This window comes from Drosophila teissieri, chromosome 3R (assembly GCF_016746235.2).
Source record: "Drosophila teissieri strain GT53w chromosome 3R, Prin_Dtei_1.1, whole genome shotgun sequence".
In the NCBI taxonomy this organism is placed as follows: Eukaryota; Metazoa; Arthropoda; class Insecta; order Diptera; family Drosophilidae; genus Drosophila; species Drosophila teissieri.
Window position 1 is genome coordinate 5150984 of NC_053032.1, and position 16266 is coordinate 5167249.

Genomic DNA, 16266 nt, shown 5'->3' on the forward strand with positions numbered 1-16266 from the left:
CGCATAGCGAAGTTATCCTCCCAATAAAATTTTTCCTAGCGCAGCTAGCCACCACGACCGCATGGCCAAGTTATTCAAATTGCTAATAGTTCAAAATTCCCACCTTGATCTGACTTCCAATGCATAATATATATTTTTTTATTAAGAAACACAAAAATTGGCATACTAAAACTTGACGAAATTTACCTACACTTTGTAACGGTTGTTTTCTCTGTTTTTAAGCGAAAGTAATTGATGGTAGCGAGGAGAGTATCGATACGCGCCAGCTTCTGAAGGCATCGATAGTATCGGACAAACTTCGGTTCTGGTTCCAGCCCTATTTTTTGTGCAATTATTTATTAAAAATAAGCAACGACGTGAGCCAACGACACGACCCACGAACGAAGGCAACGAAATGGCAACGCGCGGCGGACCAATGGTCGCGGGCACCGATGGCACCGACTTCGAGTTCAGGCAGCGCGTAGCTGGCACATATCAAATTAGGTTAATAACACTTTGTCCTATCGACAGCTCTCTCCTACACAAGAAATTATCTAATTACTGGGGCGCATGTGGCAGTAGATGCAGGTGGCACCTAACGCATCCGAATCGTAATTGGCCCCCAGGCTGGGCGGCGGAGCTCCCTGGAGCTCCCACCCACTTGCTGCTGCAGGAGGCGGGTGGGCAAAGTGCCAGCTAGACAATAAGCATGTGCGCCCCAGTAACGGGCTCACTCACACAGTTTCCCCGCTCAACGACCACTTTCTCTGCTCTTTTAGCCTGCTAAACAAGTCCAGGTTGAAGTACTGCATATTCTTTCACGCCCTGCTCTTCTTCGTGATGCTGGCCAAGCTAACTTCGGACATCCTTGACCGCCTAGATATCTTTGTGCTCGAGATCGAGGAGCTGGAGGTCCCACCGCCCCTGTGGTGGGAGTATGTGTGGGCCGCGTCGTTGCTCACATCCTTCCTAGGCCTTTCGGCCGCAAGAGGCAACAAGGTGCGCGAAATGCAAAAGTATATGATGGCCATCCTGCTATTCGCCATCCTGCCGCTCTTCTACTGCTTCGCCTACTACTTCTCTGACGTGTGGGAGTTCGCCACGCTGGAGAAGTCGGTAGAGCTGGACGAGACAGACATCTTTGTGTGGCGCGTAAGTGACCGGGCCAGTTTATCCTTTAAGAACCTTACTAATCCTCTGTTTCCCAACAGGGCTATCCGTACGGCGTGTTCTGGTACGCCTTTTGCTTTGTGGGCTTCCAGGTGCACGGGTTTACGCTGTACTTCGCCTACAACCTGGTTAAGGCCTGGAAGGCCAGAACTGCCACGCGCAAGTTCCAGTAATCTAAATACTCGCCAAACTAGTAAACGCCGCAAAGCAGGGCTAGTTGTAAATAATTTGGAAACTTGAAACTAACTCAAAACACTAGTGCACAAAAGCGTAATGAAACTATGATAAATCTAAAGTTATGCAGCTGTTAAGGTATCGCACACTTAGTTATACAGGAAGGGAAACATATGGTCGAAACTAAACGAAGCGGCGGTAAATTTATTGTTAGTTGAAAGTTAAACCGTTCAAATTGATTAAATAGACTCTTATCCATATACACATAGACATATATACACACACGCAGCCTTGTGAGGTCATCTAAAGACAAGAAGCAACTGAAGCCACCAAATTTCCTCGAGTCGGAATAAAAACTGAAAACCAACCTAGAGATCGCTTCATTTTTGCTGACTTACATTTCGACGTGCCTCGTGTTTGTTAGAAACGTTTTATATATATTTACACATGAAAATATGCGTACATCAGTCTATGTTTACGTCCGCGGATGGTTACTTCCTCGCTTAGTTGATAATTAGTTCACTTTTCAACAAATTTCGAAACCGTTTCATTTTTGCAAGTACATTAATTTTGAATTTTATTCATTGAACTGCACAGTGCCATGCTGTGAGTCGGGTGACGAACGTTTGAAAACTGCCCCAAACTATTTACAACTTTCTGTCACGTTTACACACTACTATAAATAAGGATTCAAATGCAATTTGAGTGTTAAAGCAAAGTTTTTCAATTTCTGATCGTCAATAATACTGTGTAGTGACAGGCATGTCGCCAGACTAAACTGAGAATTGAATTTCAATGTAATAATGTTTTTTAAATCGTAATTTATTATTCGAATTTTTAAGTAGGTTTTTAAAAATCGATTAATAAAGATGCATATATATTTGTTCTTCTGAGTGGGTTAAAAATCGCATTTTATTTTGGGGTGTAAAGGTTGAAGTAAATAAAAATCGGCAGGCATCAGTTTTTCAGAATCTACCATTTAAGTCAATTAATTCAACAGAACGTAAAATATATTTATTATTATTTTTAAGGAGGCATGTGGAAACTCCCAAGCTTTATATTCTGAAAAACACCACCCAATTGCAACCCCGCAGGCCGTTGCAATGCGGCTGGCAGGCCGAGTTGGCCAATACAATCCAGTTTTTAGTGACCATTTGTGCATCGAGGCGAGTGGAGGAGCAACAGCAAGCGAACATTGCGCAATTGTTTACAATTGCCGACGGAGAGCTAGAGAGAGAAAGAGAGAGGAAAAGCTGTGAAAGAGAGCCAAAGCTTTTCCGCAGCATCCTTTTCTCCTAGGCCCGTTCAATACCCCCCATTTAATTCCTATTCGACGTTGCCTGTGCGAAGAACGGATGCCAAATTTTCCAACACACCATATCGGACCGAAGTAAACACGACAGCTAACAAAAAGAAAATTCAAAACTATTAAAAATTCAAAATTACGAAACTAGTGAAATTAAGTTCAAAAGGATTAGTGGAGCAGAATGCGGGGCGAGGAGGCGACCTACAGGCGCACCACGCGCGAGAAGATTGTTCTGCGAGGGAATACAACCATTCGCACCGTGGACTCCACATCCACATACCTGCCCGTGATGAGTCCTGCGGGGTGAGTGCCTCGCGAGGGGATGGACGAAGGTTGGCAGTTGGAGGCGCAAGGCGTGCCGAGACACTTGAGCATGCCATGAGTGTCGCCCCGTAATCGATTTTTATCTCGAGCTGCAGCTGATTTTTAGATACAGATATATGTGTGCGCATCCGAAACGGCCTTCGCTTGTGGCTCATCTCCGGGTTATCGTATTCTGTCTATATGTATCTTAACAAAATTTTGAAAAAACCACTCCAGGCCCCCTAATGGCGGTGCTCTCAAACGTATGCTGTAGTTTCTGGGTCCTCGATAACAGGCCAACTCAAGAACCGGCTTTCTTCGCCCGCAAGCAAGCCAATAAAATATATTGCCGGCAGATTATTGGGAAACCACTGCTGTTTGAGTAAATACACTCGGGCCTACATAAGTGAGTGGAAGGCTTTGCTTTCCCCAGAAATCGATGGAATCTTGAGCCAGAAACTAGCGTGCATTGACCACAGTCCGACGCGTTTGGTAACACAAGGAGTTAAAAGTGTTGTGGGGTGAAATCGAAGCACGAATGTCCTTTAGACATTAGATATACAACTGTGATCAGGATGTAAACATTAATAGAAATATAATTTGTTATCCCTTTCTTTCTTTTAATTTCAGTTAAAGATTGTATATGTGAAATTTTTAATATATCAAAAGCTTTTTACAAGGGCCACTTTAAAAAATTTTCCAAAATACTTTTTGTTTAAATCACAAGAAGATCAAACATAAATCAAATATCACCGACTCCGATCAGCGATTTCCCTGTTTTCACCCTAGTTGGAGTACCCTTTCGCGTAATTTACCATAATTGAAACCGCCCCAAGCAGCGCCCAAGTGAAACTTCCTTTAACCTCAATTCGCATTCACACGGACACACCGGCCAACTGGGAAAACTACCCGGTCCGGAATGGTAGTGGTAGTCGCTTTGTTGTGGACGCGTCCAGTCGAGCGGTCAGTTTCAGTTGGTCTGCAACCCTTGAGTTGTCAGGTGGAAGCTCGCCTGGTCGGTTCGCGTTTTCGAACTCCTAGTGGGAGCTAATCGAAGGCTCCGGGCGCAGACTGTCAGGGAGCTAAGTTGTCGCCCGAACATATCCGCTTGTGTTTTCAAATTCAAAGTGAAGTGTCTGTCTCGTCCTTATCGCCGGGACAACGCCATGTTTAACACCAGTGCCCAGAATTGGTTCGGTATGAGCCAGACACCCGTGGATCCAAACGGAGGAGTAGCCCAGTTGCTCAACAACAATTCGAGTCTCTACAATCTGCAGCAGCAGGCGCCACATTCCTTCATGCGTCAGCGATCGCTGACCAATTCAAATCCCGCCCTGGAGCGCTCAAACGCCTTAGCCACGCGGCCCCAGTCGCCGCCCAACGTTCAAGTTGAGTACGAGGTGGCGGTACCCTTCGTATCTACCTACCGGCACACCCCATACCACTCGCTCTGGGATCTTCACCAGTGGTAAGAGCTAATGGAGATCTAAAACCACTTTAAATTGGTGTAAGATGGTGAATCTTACTTTCGCATTTACTCACAATACAGGAGCATTTGATTTTCGTAAAAGGAACTGAAAACAGAAATCTACAAAGGAATTGTATTTGAATTCCTTGACCTGGCAGTTAATAACTACCTCCTTTGTTGCATACAACGCAAATGTTTTCCAAGAAAGCTACCTTATTGGCCCATTCCAGTTTTCTCCGCGAAAATATTTCTGCCAGGCATAATTGCCATTGCTGTAATTTGCATAGGACGAAAAGTCCTGTGCTGTGTCAATGGTTTAAGCGAGTGGGGAGAGGATTAGCAAAACACCTCTTGGGTACACGATTTTAAAGGGGCCATCATAACTAAGGGCACAAGAAAATGCGCCATCACTGGACTTTCCCATGCCGGTGCTTTTCCACGCTGAATCCGGCCTTGTAACACTTTGCCAATCAATCAATTGCTCAGTTAAAATTCAAGTATTTCCTAGATTATGACCCATTGATTCGTAAATAGTATATAGAACAAATAAGCTGTGGCCTAGTTTGTCGCTCCAGTAATCATTTCCACCAGGAATCAGGAATCAAGAATCGGAATTCGTGGGCGAGCACATAGGAAACATTAACCCAAATTCGAACGAGTACATCGAGCAATACAAGTATAAATACCAAGCGGATGTGCCAGGAGTCAGGCAATGTGGCCGGGAATTATGGCTGCGCTGCTGCTGCTGCCAACTTAATTAGCCTGGCGTAAAATTTATTGCGGTCCACTTCCCAGATCGTGATTTACAATGTTGCCGTCGGAACGCCCTTAAAGCCTTAAAGCCCTTAATGCCTCCAGATGACGCATGCAAAGGCAAAAACACCAAAAATTCATTTCGAATGCGAATACAACAGTTAACGATTGTCGCCGGCACGTCAATAACCTGGCCAAGAGCCAGTGAGTTTATTGACCCCACCTGCGGTTTGAATAGGCACCCCCTTGGGAGGCACCACTAACACTTCGTTCCCGGAAATTCCCGAGCATTGTCTGCGGAGGGCAGGGCAGAATGGGAGGGTCCTCCGCTAGGGCTAACTAATATTAGGCGGCTAGACACGAGGATTCCAACCGGTATATTGTGTGCACACACCAGTACACGCGAGGCACTTGTCCGCGACTCATAGAGGAAATGACCTTTGCGATATGGCCAAGTTGAATGGCAGCTCCATGGAGCCACCAAATACATAGTTTTGGGGTTAGTTAACTATGAGTTTTAAAAATGAACCCTTGGCTTTTATTCTAATCAGTCATATGCCATGTTTTTACAATAATCGCATATCGCGATAAAGAGTTATAATAAGTTAGTAAAAAAAATTATTATTTAATTATTATCTAATTATATTCATATAGAATAGTTCCTCGCATCAATATAATATTGGTATATTACTCTAGAAGGACAATCAATAGATCCCTTTTCCTTTTCCAGCTCATCCACACCTCCGACAAGCCTTTCGCACATGGCCCGGATGATGGACTCCCTGATCCTGGACTCGCTGTCCCCATTTGCCTTCACAAAGATCACGGCCACCAGTCGACCATCTCGGAACAGCAGCTTAAAGAAGAGCTCGGATGGCGGACACTCCTCGACAGCGGAGCGCCACCGGCCTATCAACAACCTGGGCTCGAATGCACCTGGAGGATTGGGCATTGGCGGAAGTATCCCTTTACGCAGCAAGCAGCGGCTACCCACGCAAGGTTTGTGCTCCGGGTGGCACGGTTTTCTATATAAACATTAAAATGCAGTCTCCGCAGCAGAAGTGGCACCACAACCTCGAGCCAGTCAGACGGCCCAGATGCCATTTCCATCGCAGAAGCAGGATAATCGATGGGTGTCCTCCCTGCGCCGTCGGGATCCCGAGCTGCAGCCCACACTACCCTCCATCAACAGCAATGCGAACAGCAGCAGTCTTAGCCAGAGTCACCACGGGAGTGCCGGCAACGTGGGATTGGCGGGAGCAGGAGCACCTACACCGGCCGTCAGCATGGGGGCGGTGCGCCTGGGTCGTCCTGCAAGGGCATCCGCCGTGACCGCCGCCTTACGGAAGAGCCGATCCGTGGAGCGCCTGCGGGCCAGAAAGCTCAGCACAAACACACAGCTTAACTTCAAGCACAAGCCAGTTAAGAAGAACTCGCTGGACGAAAACTCAAACTCGGATGACCAAGACGCCACTACATCTCTGGAGGACAACTCGCATGCCCAGTCCCTAGCCACCAGTCACAACACGCCCAAGTGCTCGCCCAAGACCAAGGCCAAGCACTTCTCGCCCTTGGGCTATGAGGTCCATCTGGTGGACACCCTGGAAAAGGACATCCTGCAGCGGCATCCGTGCATTAAGTGGACTGATGTGGCTGGGCTCAATGAGGCCAAGACAATACTCCAGGTGAGCTTTTTTGTGCCGAGTTAAAGTACCATCTTATATTAAAGAAAATTTGTATGGAAAAACAAAAGAGAACGCTATAGTCGAGTTCCCCGACTATCTGAAACCCGTTACTTAGCTAGTGGAAGTGCGAAGGAGAGTCTTTAACACTGACAGTTTTTGGAGGCTTGTAGGCGTTAAAGTGGGCGTGGCAAAAAGTTTTTAGCAAATCGATAGAAATTTACAAGTCTAATACAAAAATGAATAAATATCTAAACATTTTTCAAAAGTGTGGGCGTGGAAGTTTTGGGCGGTTTGTAGGTGTAATTGTGGGTGGTTTTATTCTACGAGTAACGGGTATAATTAATGTTATTATACCCGTTACTCGTAGAGTAAAGGGGTATACTAGATTCGTTGAAAAGTATGTAACAGGCAGAAGGAAGCGTTTCCGACCATATAAAGTATATATATTCTTGATCAGGATCAGTAGCCGAGTCGATCTGGCCATGTCCGTCTGTCCGTCCGTCTGTCCGTCTGTCTGTATGAACGTCGAGATCTCAGGAACTACAAAAGCTAGAAAGTTGAGATTAAACATACGGACTCCAGAGACATAGACGCAGCGCAAGTTTGTCGATTCATGTTGCCACGCCCACTCTAACGCCCACAAACCGCATAAAACTGCCACGCCCACACTTTTGAAAAATGTTTTGATATTTTTTCATTTTTGTATTAGTCTTGTAAATTTCTATCGATTTGCCAAAAAACTTTTTGCCACGCCCACAAACCGCCCAAAACTGCCACGCCCACACTTTTGAAAAATGTTTTGATATTTTTTCATTTTTGTATTAGACTTGCAAATTTCTATCGATTTGCCAAAAAACTTTTTGCCACGCCCACTCTAACGCCCGCAAACCGAAAAAAACTGTCAGTGTTGAAGACTCGCCTTCGCACTTCCACTAGCTGAGTAACGGGTATCAGATAGTCGGGGAACTCGACTATAGCGTTCTCTCTTGTTTTTCGATTTAATTATACTTTCTGATACGCTCCATTTCTATAATATGAGTACATATGTATATGTGACTTCTTTGACTCGTTAAAAATTGAAACCTTAAAATATGAAATTGCAGCCACGATGACTGCGTATTAATTTATTCAAATAGATGACATAAAATAAAAGTAGCTGAATTCATACTTATTTTTCGCCCAAAAAGGAAGCGGTGGTGCTTCCGGTAATCATGCCGGAGTTCTTCAAGGGAATCCGCCGACCGTGGCGTGGAGTTTTGATGGTCGGTCCGCCGGGAACAGGCAAAACAATGCTAGCCAAGGCAGTGGCCACAGAATGTGGAACAACCTTCTTTAACGTGTCGTCCTCCACCCTTACATCCAAGTACCGAGGAGAAAGCGAGAAGCTGGTCCGGCTCCTGTTTGAGATGGCTCGCTTTTATGCGCCCAGCACCATTTTTATTGACGAGATCGACGCCCTATGCGCCTCCAGGGGCAGTGACTCGGAGCACGAGGCCAGTCGGCGGTTCAAGGCCGAGCTGCTCATCCAAATGGACGGACTAAACGCGAGCATGCAGGAGGAGAAGGTGATCATGGTGCTGGCGGCCACCAATCACCCGTGGGACATCGATGAGGCCTTCCGCAGACGTTTTGAAAAGAGAATATATATTCCTCTCCCAAACGGTAAGTGGATCCAGCCTTTCCTACAGTGAGTAATATAATTATTCTTCTGCAGAGGACACCCGATCGGCTCTGCTCAAGCTATGTCTGAAGGACGTATGCCTGTCGCCTAGTCTGAACACGGGAATGATCGGCGACGAATTGCAGGGCTATTCGGGGTCGGACATAAGCAACGTGTGCCGTGACGCCTCCATGATGGCCATGCGGCGCCTCATTTCCGGACGCACTCCCGATCAGATTAAGCAGATACGCCGCGAGGAGGTGGATCAGCCGATTACTTTGCAGGACTTCCAGGACGCCCGTCTGCGCACCAAGAAGTCTGTGTCTGCCGACGACGTTGCCCGCTTCGAAAAGTGGATGGAGGAATATGGGTCTTGCTAGTTGTACGGCCTGCTGGCCCAGCACCCTCGATGATTGTATATCATGTGTACTTCCAAGTCCTGATCGCAATAATTTGTAACCTGTATAAATCGAACTCGTTAGCCGTATATACGCTTATTTGCTCAAGTGCCCCACGCCCAGCATTGCTCCTCTATGTACGTGCACACGGTAATCTGATATCTTATAAATACATAAAATATACACTAAAAACATATTTTTAATTTTTATTCAAAAGAATCCTACCATAGGTTTATAGCAACATATTGTATTTTGTAATCAACATATTTGAAAACAAAGAAACGAAATAAATTAATCAACGCCCTTTGGATCCACAGACCCTACTAGGCCCTTAGTTTAGCAATGGTGCTCTGGTAATCTTGCTCAACCACACTGTATTCCTCCTGTAGCTGCTCCATGCGTTGTTGAATCGTTGGCAGGCGGGCACGCAGCATTTCAGTGTCCATCTTGAAGCGCTCCATTTTCTTCAAATCCTTCAACTGCTTGTAATAGACCGCGTTAAGCCGTTTCTTAACTTCCAGACGATAGGATCGGTACTCCTTTTCATCCTTCACATTGGTGTAGAATAGACGCAGCAGCTCGTACACTTTACGCACCTGGCGGGGATTGAGCTTCAGAGCCTCGCGAGCTTCCCGCACCATCTCCTTGTTGAAACCCTTCACGATCTCGCCTCGGGCAAACGACTTCAATTCCATGCAAGATCGTGCGTCCACAAAATTCCGCAAGCGCTGAAAGTCCTCGGATGGATCCTCCACTGTTATGTCTACAACATTCTTCTGCGACTGATAAAACTTGTAAATGCTCTCGACCAATTGGGTAGCCAAGCCGAGTTTCTGGAAAGGCGGCAGTATCAGCATCTGACTTATTCTAGGCCTCTTGTTTTGAGGATAGGCGTAGTACTCGTATACAGTGGTGTAACCAGCTGTGGCATATTGCCACTGGCCATCAGTGTTCTTGTACTTTTCGTAGCTGAAGGAATGTAGAGAATAAGAATTCCTTGTTATTAAAGCCTAAACAAATGCTTAAATAGTTTACTATGCATATAAGTTCTTTAAGACTTACATACTGTTAAAAAAAAAAGCATTCATTCTGTCCTAGAAAACTTACCATAAGAAGTAGCACCACTGTGGATCATCAGTGTCGATGTAGGAGGCAGCGTCAACGAACCACAAGATGAACGTCTGCAGCCGAGCAAAAAACTTTAAGAATGCAGAGCTCTTGTAGTCGCACTGGTAGATCTCGAAAAGCCGCTCGCTGCCGTCGTCCGATACCCGTCTGTATTCGCTAATCTTCTCGCCGAAAGGCTGGAATTTGTCAGCCTTGTCCAGAGTCTTGAGAAACTCATCAAGATTAATGAAGTAGCAACCGTCCGGCAGACTTTGGGCAATTGTGCTGACGACGTCGTCGGCCTTGATCTCTCCGCCTGAGATCTCGTTCACCCGATTGCCGTACTCAACACCCAGGTAGATGTGCAAAGGTCCTGCCGTGTACATTACACGTACGTGCAAGTCCTGGTAGCCGAAGATGGTCTCGGTCTCGCCGAAAATCTGGTGGGCCATTGCGGGATGGAAGGTCAGGGCGTCATTGTTGATGTCGGCCTTGTCACGGACTAAAAGCAGAAACATTGCATGGCTACCTCAGTACCGAACAAGGATACTTACTCAGCTTAAAGTCTACCACTTCCAGAGCATCGATTACCAAGTCCTGGTACTTCTCGATTTGTGCCATTGTACTTCAAAAGGCGCCAATCAAATTGCCTCCGCAGATGCTGGACCAGAAGATCTTTCCGGAACTTATTGCTTGTGAGTGTCACTTATTGCTTTTCAAATCCGAAAGCACGTTTTAAGCAAAACCAGACAGTTTTTTGCGTGTTTTCTAGGCCAATTTTCGCGGCTAAACAAAGTGATTGGCTTTCGAACAGTGTTGGACAACGCAAGTCAGCCAACACTAACCGCGGATAGGGCTGTCGATTAAACTATCAGTGCCGTGATGAGAATGGATATATATGGATTACAAGATTGGTAAGAATAAGATTTTATATGAAATAGGTAATTACATAATTTTAATTCATTAGTAGCCACATAGCTCACCTGTAATCACTTTATTGTCAGACAAATATTAGTGTTATGTAGTTAGAGTTGTGTTGAAGCGCAGCAGCCAACATTTACCGTTGTTTTCTGGATTTTTCCGTCTTCAAATTTTTAGCAAATATTGCGCCATATTTTGATTTTAGATTATATAAAAAACCTGTCTGCACGTTTATTTTTTCCTTACCTTAATTTGTTTGAATGAGACACTTCTCGCGCTGGTACTATCACTTCAAAATTCACCCTTTTCAACACTACAAAATCCCGCAGCCAACTTAACACAGCATTTGTAAGCAAAAATTTGTGCTGAGATTATTATTAGGAAAAAGCCGCTTTTGCATCCATATACTTTAAGAAAGGAGCAGGCAAATCCACCAGGTTGAATACAAGACGGCGTATATAATTTCCCATAGTGAAAAAACAGTTAAAGCAGATTTTGCAGCAGGACAAAGGCGAGGACTTGGTAGGTATGAAAACTGCCTCGTCATAGCGGCAAACTTTTAAGTAAACATTGTTTTGTAGAACACAATGGACACCTATTTGTTTGATGGCGGCCGCATCACCAAGATGGAGGTGGACTACGAGCCGGCGTGCAATGAGAAAATCCCCCTGGCCAAGGAGCTGGCCAAAAAAAACCCCGACGCATTTCACGAAGCTATCGAAATGATGCTGCAACTGGAGAAGCAGACGCGCCTCGGCGCCGACATGGTTTCCTGCTCACGAGTTCTAGTGGCGATCTGCCAGATCTGCTTTGACGCGTCCAACTGGAACGCCCTTAACGAGTACGTTTCCCTGTTGGTACGCCGTCGCTCCCAGCTGAAGCAGGCCGTGGTCAAGATGATCCAAGAGTGTGTCACATACGTAGACAAGACGCCCGACAAAGAGACTAAGCTGAAGCTGATTGACACACTTCGATCGGTTACCGAGGGCAAGATTTACGTTGAGATTGAGCGAGCCCGTCTAACTAAGATTCTGGCCGACATTAAAGAGGCCGATGGCGATGTCGCCGGAGCTGCCACCGTCATGGAGGAGCTACAAGTAGAGACATATGGCTCGATGGATAAACGCGAGAAGGTGGAGCTCATCCTGGAGCAGATGCGCCTTTGCCTGTTGAAGGAGGACTACGTATCCACGCAGATCATTGCCAAGAAGATCAGCATAAAGTTCTTCGACGATCCGGCTCAGCATGACCTCAAGCTAAAGTTCTATTATCTAATGATTCAGTTAAACAGAGACACCTCCTTCCTAAATACTTCGCGCCATTATCAGGCCATAGCGGAACCTCCGCGCAAAAAGACTGGCCTTACACCAGTGGATTCTGCCGCGTCCACGGATGAGCAAAAAAAAAAGGACGAGGACAAGAAAAAGAAGGACGAAGATGATAAGGATAAGAAGCCAGAGGTTGCTCCAGAGCCTGAGGTCGAAACTGAGCTAACTGAGGAGCAGAAGAAGGAGCTGACAGAAAAGCTGGTTTGTGCTGTGCTATATTGCGTTTTAGCTCCTTTCGACAACGAACAGAGCGACATGATGGCCCACCTCTCGAAGAACAAGAAGCTGGAAGAAGTGCCAGCCTACAAGTGAGTATTTTTGATTCGAGCGCAATTGGTTACCGTTACTTTTTTTTCATTCATAAGGGAAATTCTGCGCTTGTTCATGTCAAAGGAGCTAATCAACTTCGACACATTTAATGCAGACTTTGGGCTCGTGCTGGCTGAAAATGAGATGTTTAAGGAAAGCACAAAACACGGAAAGAAGTGTATCACCGAGCTCAAAGATCGTCTGATAGAGCATGTAGGTTTTGTTGCTTTAAATTACTACTAATTCACACTGATTACTAATCACTATTACTTAGAACATTCGCATCATTGCCATGTATTACTCCCGACTGCATTTGGCGCGCATGAGTGAACTTCTGAACCTGCCCACGAGCCGCTGCGAGGAGTATCTTTCTAAGCTGGCGAACACCGATACCATCCGCGTAAAGATCGACCGTCCCGCCGGCATAATTTACTTTACCCAAAAGAAGACCGCATCCGACATCCTGAACAACTGGGCCACCGATGTGAACCAACTGATGTCCCTGGTCAACAAGACCTGCCACTTGATTAACAAGGAAGAGTGCGTCTACTCTGTCATGTGCGCAGTCGAGGATTAGTCCTGTTTCATAGGGGCTTAGAATAGTGTTTTCCTTTTAAAACGTCTACTCACACGCAACTGTAATTGAACTACAATTATTAAATGAATCCCCATTTAAAAGTCCATGCAATTTAGTGCAGTTTTGGCCAGTCATTGGTGATTTCTGGCGGCATTTCACAACACTTGAGGGTGTGTGCATAGTGCTTCTTCTTCTTATCCAGGGGAGTCGCCAGGTGCGTATGTCTAAACAAATTATTGATATTGTATTTAAAAGTTAATTACAAATAAATATACACGTTGGTGAAAAGTTTATAACTTTATACCAAGGGGAAATATCTGTGCTGTATTTTTAGTATTTTCTATAACCCTTTTATGGTAAAGTATTTTTGTCAAAGGTGTGCTAATCATCCCCTTAGGAACTTTTGGCGGCGTCACTGGAATTCTTGATTGTACTCTAGCAAACCGCACATTTCGCAAATCTTTTTGAAATCTGTATTGTTTTTACTTAAGAATGCCCAAAGAAAATTGTAAATACTGGGACAAGTGCTACCAGCGAAATCCCGCCCATTTGTCAAAATACAATCATCCAGAAAAGCAAGAAGAAAAAGAGGGTGGCGCAGTAGGCAAAAGTGTGCCAAAAAGAAGTGCATTCTCGCCATCAGGAGAAAAGGAAGATGGAAAACACACCGAGCAAGTAGACCAGGATAAGCCTAATACGAGTACCTTAAGTACGGATATAGTGAACAAGGAAATGGCCATGGGCAATTATGAAGCCGAAACCGAGGAGCTTCATAAAGAGGCCATGAGCAACATAGCCGGGAAGAACTACATGGAGATCTTGGAGAAGCGCATTCGCCTGTCCGTGCAGAAGGAGTACGACAATCTCTGCGAGTCCAACGAGTTCATCCGACACAAGTTTCTTGTCGAAATGCCGTCGGACTTCTATGAATTTTGGAAGTTTGTGGGTAGCTTAAAAATTGATCCTGCGGACCCCAAGGTTGCTGGCTTGCAGCACCTAGACAATGTTTTTCAACTACAGTTGGTGGGTCCCTTTGAGTTCCTAGCCGGCAAATTCCACGGCGCCCAACTAGGCGAACCGGGGGACTACCTGCGCCACTGGCGATTCTACTACGATCCACCAGAGTTTCAGACGATCTTCGTCCGCCGAGAAACAGGGATTCACTACGGTTACTGGCGTGATGTGCCGCAGGACAAGGATAATCTCTTAATAGCCCGCAATGACTCTGCGAAAGGCTGCGAGTTCCAATTTGTGGCTGGAAATGCCTTCGATGCATTCCTCTACTATCTGGAACACGATTTTGCGGCCACTCCGTTTTCAGGCGGGCAGTTGGCGGGAACCAAAAAGGAGGTGCAGAAATACTTGAGTGACAATTCCCTGGAAACGGCCCAGCTTGACCGTCTGCTGAGGGAGCGCAACAAGCGTGTTGTGGCCAAGACATTCCACCGAGCCGGCATTGTTGTACCCTTTGACCGGAAGACCCAACTGGGCTACCGCCCGCTGCCCGTCAGCGATTCCGAGCTCAAGAAGATGCTGGCTGTGCTAGAGCGGAAGGACGTCGATAATGGAGCGGCCAAGCAGGCGGTTCTTGAAAAGCTGCAACCGGTGGCCAACGCTGCCAACATAGCAGTTGATGAATTGGACTTTGGCAGCGCCCTGGAACTAGGCATCGATGTGTTTTGCAGTGGGCACAAGGAGCTGCACATGCTTGCCTCATCGTTGCTGGTACCCGCCTATTCAATGCTTTCCCGTCCACAGTTCATAGCCATAGCTAAGGCGCACATGGAGCAACGTAGGCGGGAGGTGAACCTCAGCATTTTTGAAGTACTTAAGTAGTTCGTTTTTTATTCCGCAACCGCACGATTTTTATAAGCAATAAAACTAGGAAAAACATTGCCAAATGTAGTTTCACATGTACAGATAGGAGCTATCCTTGCGCGGTGGGATGTAGCTTGAGCTGCAGGCCACGCCCGCGCTTTGAAGTACCTTGATCACCGGCTGGGCAGCTGTGGCGTCAAGGGGCAGCTTGTCAGTGTAAATAACGAAGGAGGTAACGGGAAATTCCACCTGATCACGCCAACTGGCAACTGGAAATAAAGGTGAACCAAAAGGTGAGATGATTAGGCATTCTCCTTTTTTCAAGACCACTCACCGCCTGCTGCCACTCCAGCAATAAAGTTGGGAGCCTCTAGTTCAGTGATATTCTTTTGGTTGGCGCCTATGCCGCGGACAATGGCAATGTGATCCCGGTAGTGCTGGATATCCTCGCTTTTAAACTCGACCTTTGGCTTAAGCGTGAGAGTGATCACTTTTTTAGCCACCTTGGCGTACGGCAGTAGGAGCACCGCAACCTCGCCGCTGCTGGTTAGGTCCTCATTGATTATGGCCAGCAACTGTTTAGACGATGGACTCCAGTGCAGGGACGAGTTGTTGGCAGGAATGGTGCACACGCGTTTTGAATCCTTTGATAGCAGAGAGGTTGCGAAGTGAGTCACGTTAACTCCCTCAATGACCACCAGGATTTCACTCTCCACAGGAGCAGCTTCTCCCGCGGACTCATCGAATTTCAGCTGCAGCCTGCAAATGCAAGAGATAAATACTGCTTAAATAAGTTTAGATCACGCACTTCTCCACAGGCTTCAGGTTCTCCAATTCATCCTCGTCGCAGTCGTCCCAGAAGGCACGCGACGAGGGTATATTAAGTTCTCCAAATCCTGGACAGCTCATTGTGTCTATTTCGAATTAATAAAAAGGGAAAAGGTGAAACTAATACGATGAGCTTAATTCCAGTCACTATGTTTTTTTTCAAGTCATCAGTGTGACCATGTGTTGAACGCCAAAATAAACTTTTCTATATTTGCAAATACGTATTAAACATGTATAGCACTTTTCCTCTGCTGAATATGGTTTAGCAAGTCAATTAAAGATTTTAATATGAATAATATAGATTACAAATCATGTATTGAAAATATCATTTGAGTTCTTGAAAAATTATGGGAGTTACAACCTCTGAGTAAGGGAGAAACCGTACTACAATCATTGGGGGTAGTGGAATATTAAAAAAATGTAATATTTTTTCGATTCGAATTTGATCATTTGAAATAAAAAAGTATACCCGCACAAGTTCC

The 16266-nt window shown here is 45.7% G+C and overlaps 6 protein-coding genes across 12 annotated transcripts; 4 read left to right on the forward strand and 2 right to left on the reverse strand.

The window, feature by feature from the left end:
- The first annotated feature begins 284 nt into the window (after positions 1-284).
- On the forward strand, positions 285-2036 carry LOC122619008 (protein jagunal). Its single transcript, XM_043795673.1, has 3 exons — positions 285-483; positions 759-1131; positions 1191-2036. Exons 1-3 carry the CDS (start codon positions 395-397, stop codon positions 1320-1322), a joined length of 594 nt encoding a protein of 197 aa, XP_043651608.1. The 5' UTR covers positions 285-394; the 3' UTR covers positions 1323-2036.
- Positions 2037-2353: 317 nt separating this feature from the next.
- On the forward strand, positions 2354-9088 carry LOC122619002 (katanin p60 ATPase-containing subunit A1). Of its 6 annotated transcripts, none has more exons than XM_043795664.1 (5): positions 2354-2932; positions 5884-6152; positions 6201-6838; positions 8026-8500; positions 8553-9088. In XM_043795664.1, the coding sequence occupies exons 1-5, from the start codon at positions 2811-2813 to the stop codon at positions 8876-8878; spliced, it is 1830 nt and encodes a 609-aa protein (XP_043651599.1). In that variant the 5' UTR covers positions 2354-2810; the 3' UTR covers positions 8879-9088. The 6 variants fall into 6 exon arrangements, with proteins under 6 accessions (XP_043651599.1, XP_043651600.1, XP_043651596.1 ...); XM_043795665.1 differs by having other exon boundaries at positions 2355-2932; positions 6213-6838; XM_043795661.1 differs by lacking the exon at positions 2354-2932 and adding an exon at positions 3992-4400.
- On the reverse strand, positions 9078-11159 carry LOC122619006 (histone acetyltransferase type B catalytic subunit). The gene is made up of 4 exons (XM_043795671.1): positions 10987-11159; positions 10558-10871; positions 10004-10505; positions 9078-9865 (listed from the first exon to the last, which is right to left on the reverse strand). The coding sequence occupies exons 2-4, from the start codon at positions 10622-10624 to the stop codon at positions 9220-9222; spliced, it is 1215 nt and encodes a 404-aa protein (XP_043651606.1). The 5' UTR covers positions 10625-10871; positions 10987-11159; the 3' UTR covers positions 9078-9219.
- A 91-nt stretch (positions 11160-11250) lies between these two features.
- LOC122619004 (26S proteasome non-ATPase regulatory subunit 12) lies at positions 11251-13239 on the forward strand. 2 transcript variants are annotated; one of them, XM_043795667.1, is made up of 4 exons: positions 11251-11450; positions 11506-12560; positions 12618-12774; positions 12836-13239. In XM_043795667.1, exons 2-4 carry the CDS (start codon positions 11512-11514, stop codon positions 13136-13138), a joined length of 1509 nt encoding a protein of 502 aa, XP_043651602.1. In that variant the 5' UTR covers positions 11251-11450; positions 11506-11511; the 3' UTR covers positions 13139-13239. The 2 variants fall into 2 exon arrangements, with proteins under 2 accessions (XP_043651602.1, XP_043651604.1); XM_043795669.1 differs by having other exon boundaries at positions 11251-11446.
- A 296-nt stretch (positions 13240-13535) lies between these two features.
- On the forward strand, positions 13536-14974 carry LOC122619005 (histone PARylation factor 1-like). Its single transcript, XM_043795670.1, has one exon. The coding sequence runs from the start codon at positions 13631-13633 to the stop codon at positions 14972-14974; it is 1344 nt and encodes a 447-aa protein (XP_043651605.1). The 5' UTR covers positions 13536-13630.
- LOC122619007 lies at positions 14955-15966 on the reverse strand. Its single transcript, XM_043795672.1, has 3 exons — positions 15765-15966; positions 15291-15715; positions 14955-15225 (listed from the first exon to the last, which is right to left on the reverse strand). The coding sequence occupies exons 1-3, from the start codon at positions 15863-15865 to the stop codon at positions 15047-15049; spliced, it is 705 nt and encodes a 234-aa protein (XP_043651607.1). The 5' UTR covers positions 15866-15966; the 3' UTR covers positions 14955-15046.
- Positions 15967-16266: the final 300 nt, after the last annotated feature.

Bases quoted from the DNA above. Each gene is read 5' to 3' on its own strand.
- LOC122619005 (XM_043795670.1), top strand. From the start codon at position 13,631: ATGCCCAAAGAAAATTGTAAATACTGGGACAAGTGCTACCAGCGAAAT.
- LOC122619008 (XM_043795673.1), top strand. From the start codon at position 395: ATGGCAACGCGCGGCGGACCAATGGTCGCGGGCACCGATGGCACCGAC. The intron at 484-758 runs GTTAATAACACT...CTGCTCTTTTAG, and splicing joins GCTGGCACATATCAAATTAG to CCTGCTAAACAAGTCCAGGT. The intron at 1,132-1,190 runs GTAAGTGACCGG...GTTTCCCAACAG, and splicing joins CAGACATCTTTGTGTGGCGC to GGCTATCCGTACGGCGTGTT.
- LOC122619006 (XM_043795671.1), bottom strand. From the start codon at position 10,624: ATGGCACAAATCGAGAAGTACCAGGACTTGGTAATCGATGCTCTGGAA. The intron at 10,506-10,557 runs GTAAGTATCCTT...TTCTGCTTTTAG, and splicing joins AGTGGTAGACTTTAAGCTGA to TCCGTGACAAGGCCGACATC. The intron at 9,866-10,003 runs GTAAGTTTTCTA...ACATTCCTTCAG, and splicing joins CAGTGGTGCTACTTCTTATG to CTACGAAAAGTACAAGAACA.
- LOC122619002 (XM_043795661.1), top strand. From the start codon at position 4,099: ATGTTTAACACCAGTGCCCAGAATTGGTTCGGTATGAGCCAGACACCC. The intron at 4,401-5,883 runs GTAAGAGCTAAT...TTCCTTTTCCAG, and splicing joins CTCTGGGATCTTCACCAGTG to CTCATCCACACCTCCGACAA. The intron at 8,501-8,552 runs GTAAGTGGATCC...ATTCTTCTGCAG, and splicing joins ATATATTCCTCTCCCAAACG to AGGACACCCGATCGGCTCTG.
- LOC122619007 (XM_043795672.1), bottom strand. From the start codon at position 15,865: ATGAGCTGTCCAGGATTTGGAGAACTTAATATACCCTCGTCGCGTGCC. The intron at 15,716-15,764 runs GTGCGTGATCTA...TTGCATTTGCAG, and splicing joins AACCTGAAGCCTGTGGAGAA to GCTGCAGCTGAAATTCGATG. The intron at 15,226-15,290 runs GTGAGTGGTCTT...CTTTATTTCCAG, and splicing joins TGCTGGAGTGGCAGCAGGCG to TTGCCAGTTGGCGTGATCAG.
- LOC122619004 (XM_043795667.1), top strand. From the start codon at position 11,512: ATGGACACCTATTTGTTTGATGGCGGCCGCATCACCAAGATGGAGGTG. The intron at 12,561-12,617 runs GTGAGTATTTTT...TTCATTCATAAG, and splicing joins GAAGAAGTGCCAGCCTACAA to GGAAATTCTGCGCTTGTTCA. The intron at 12,775-12,835 runs GTAGGTTTTGTT...ACTATTACTTAG, and splicing joins AAGATCGTCTGATAGAGCAT to AACATTCGCATCATTGCCAT.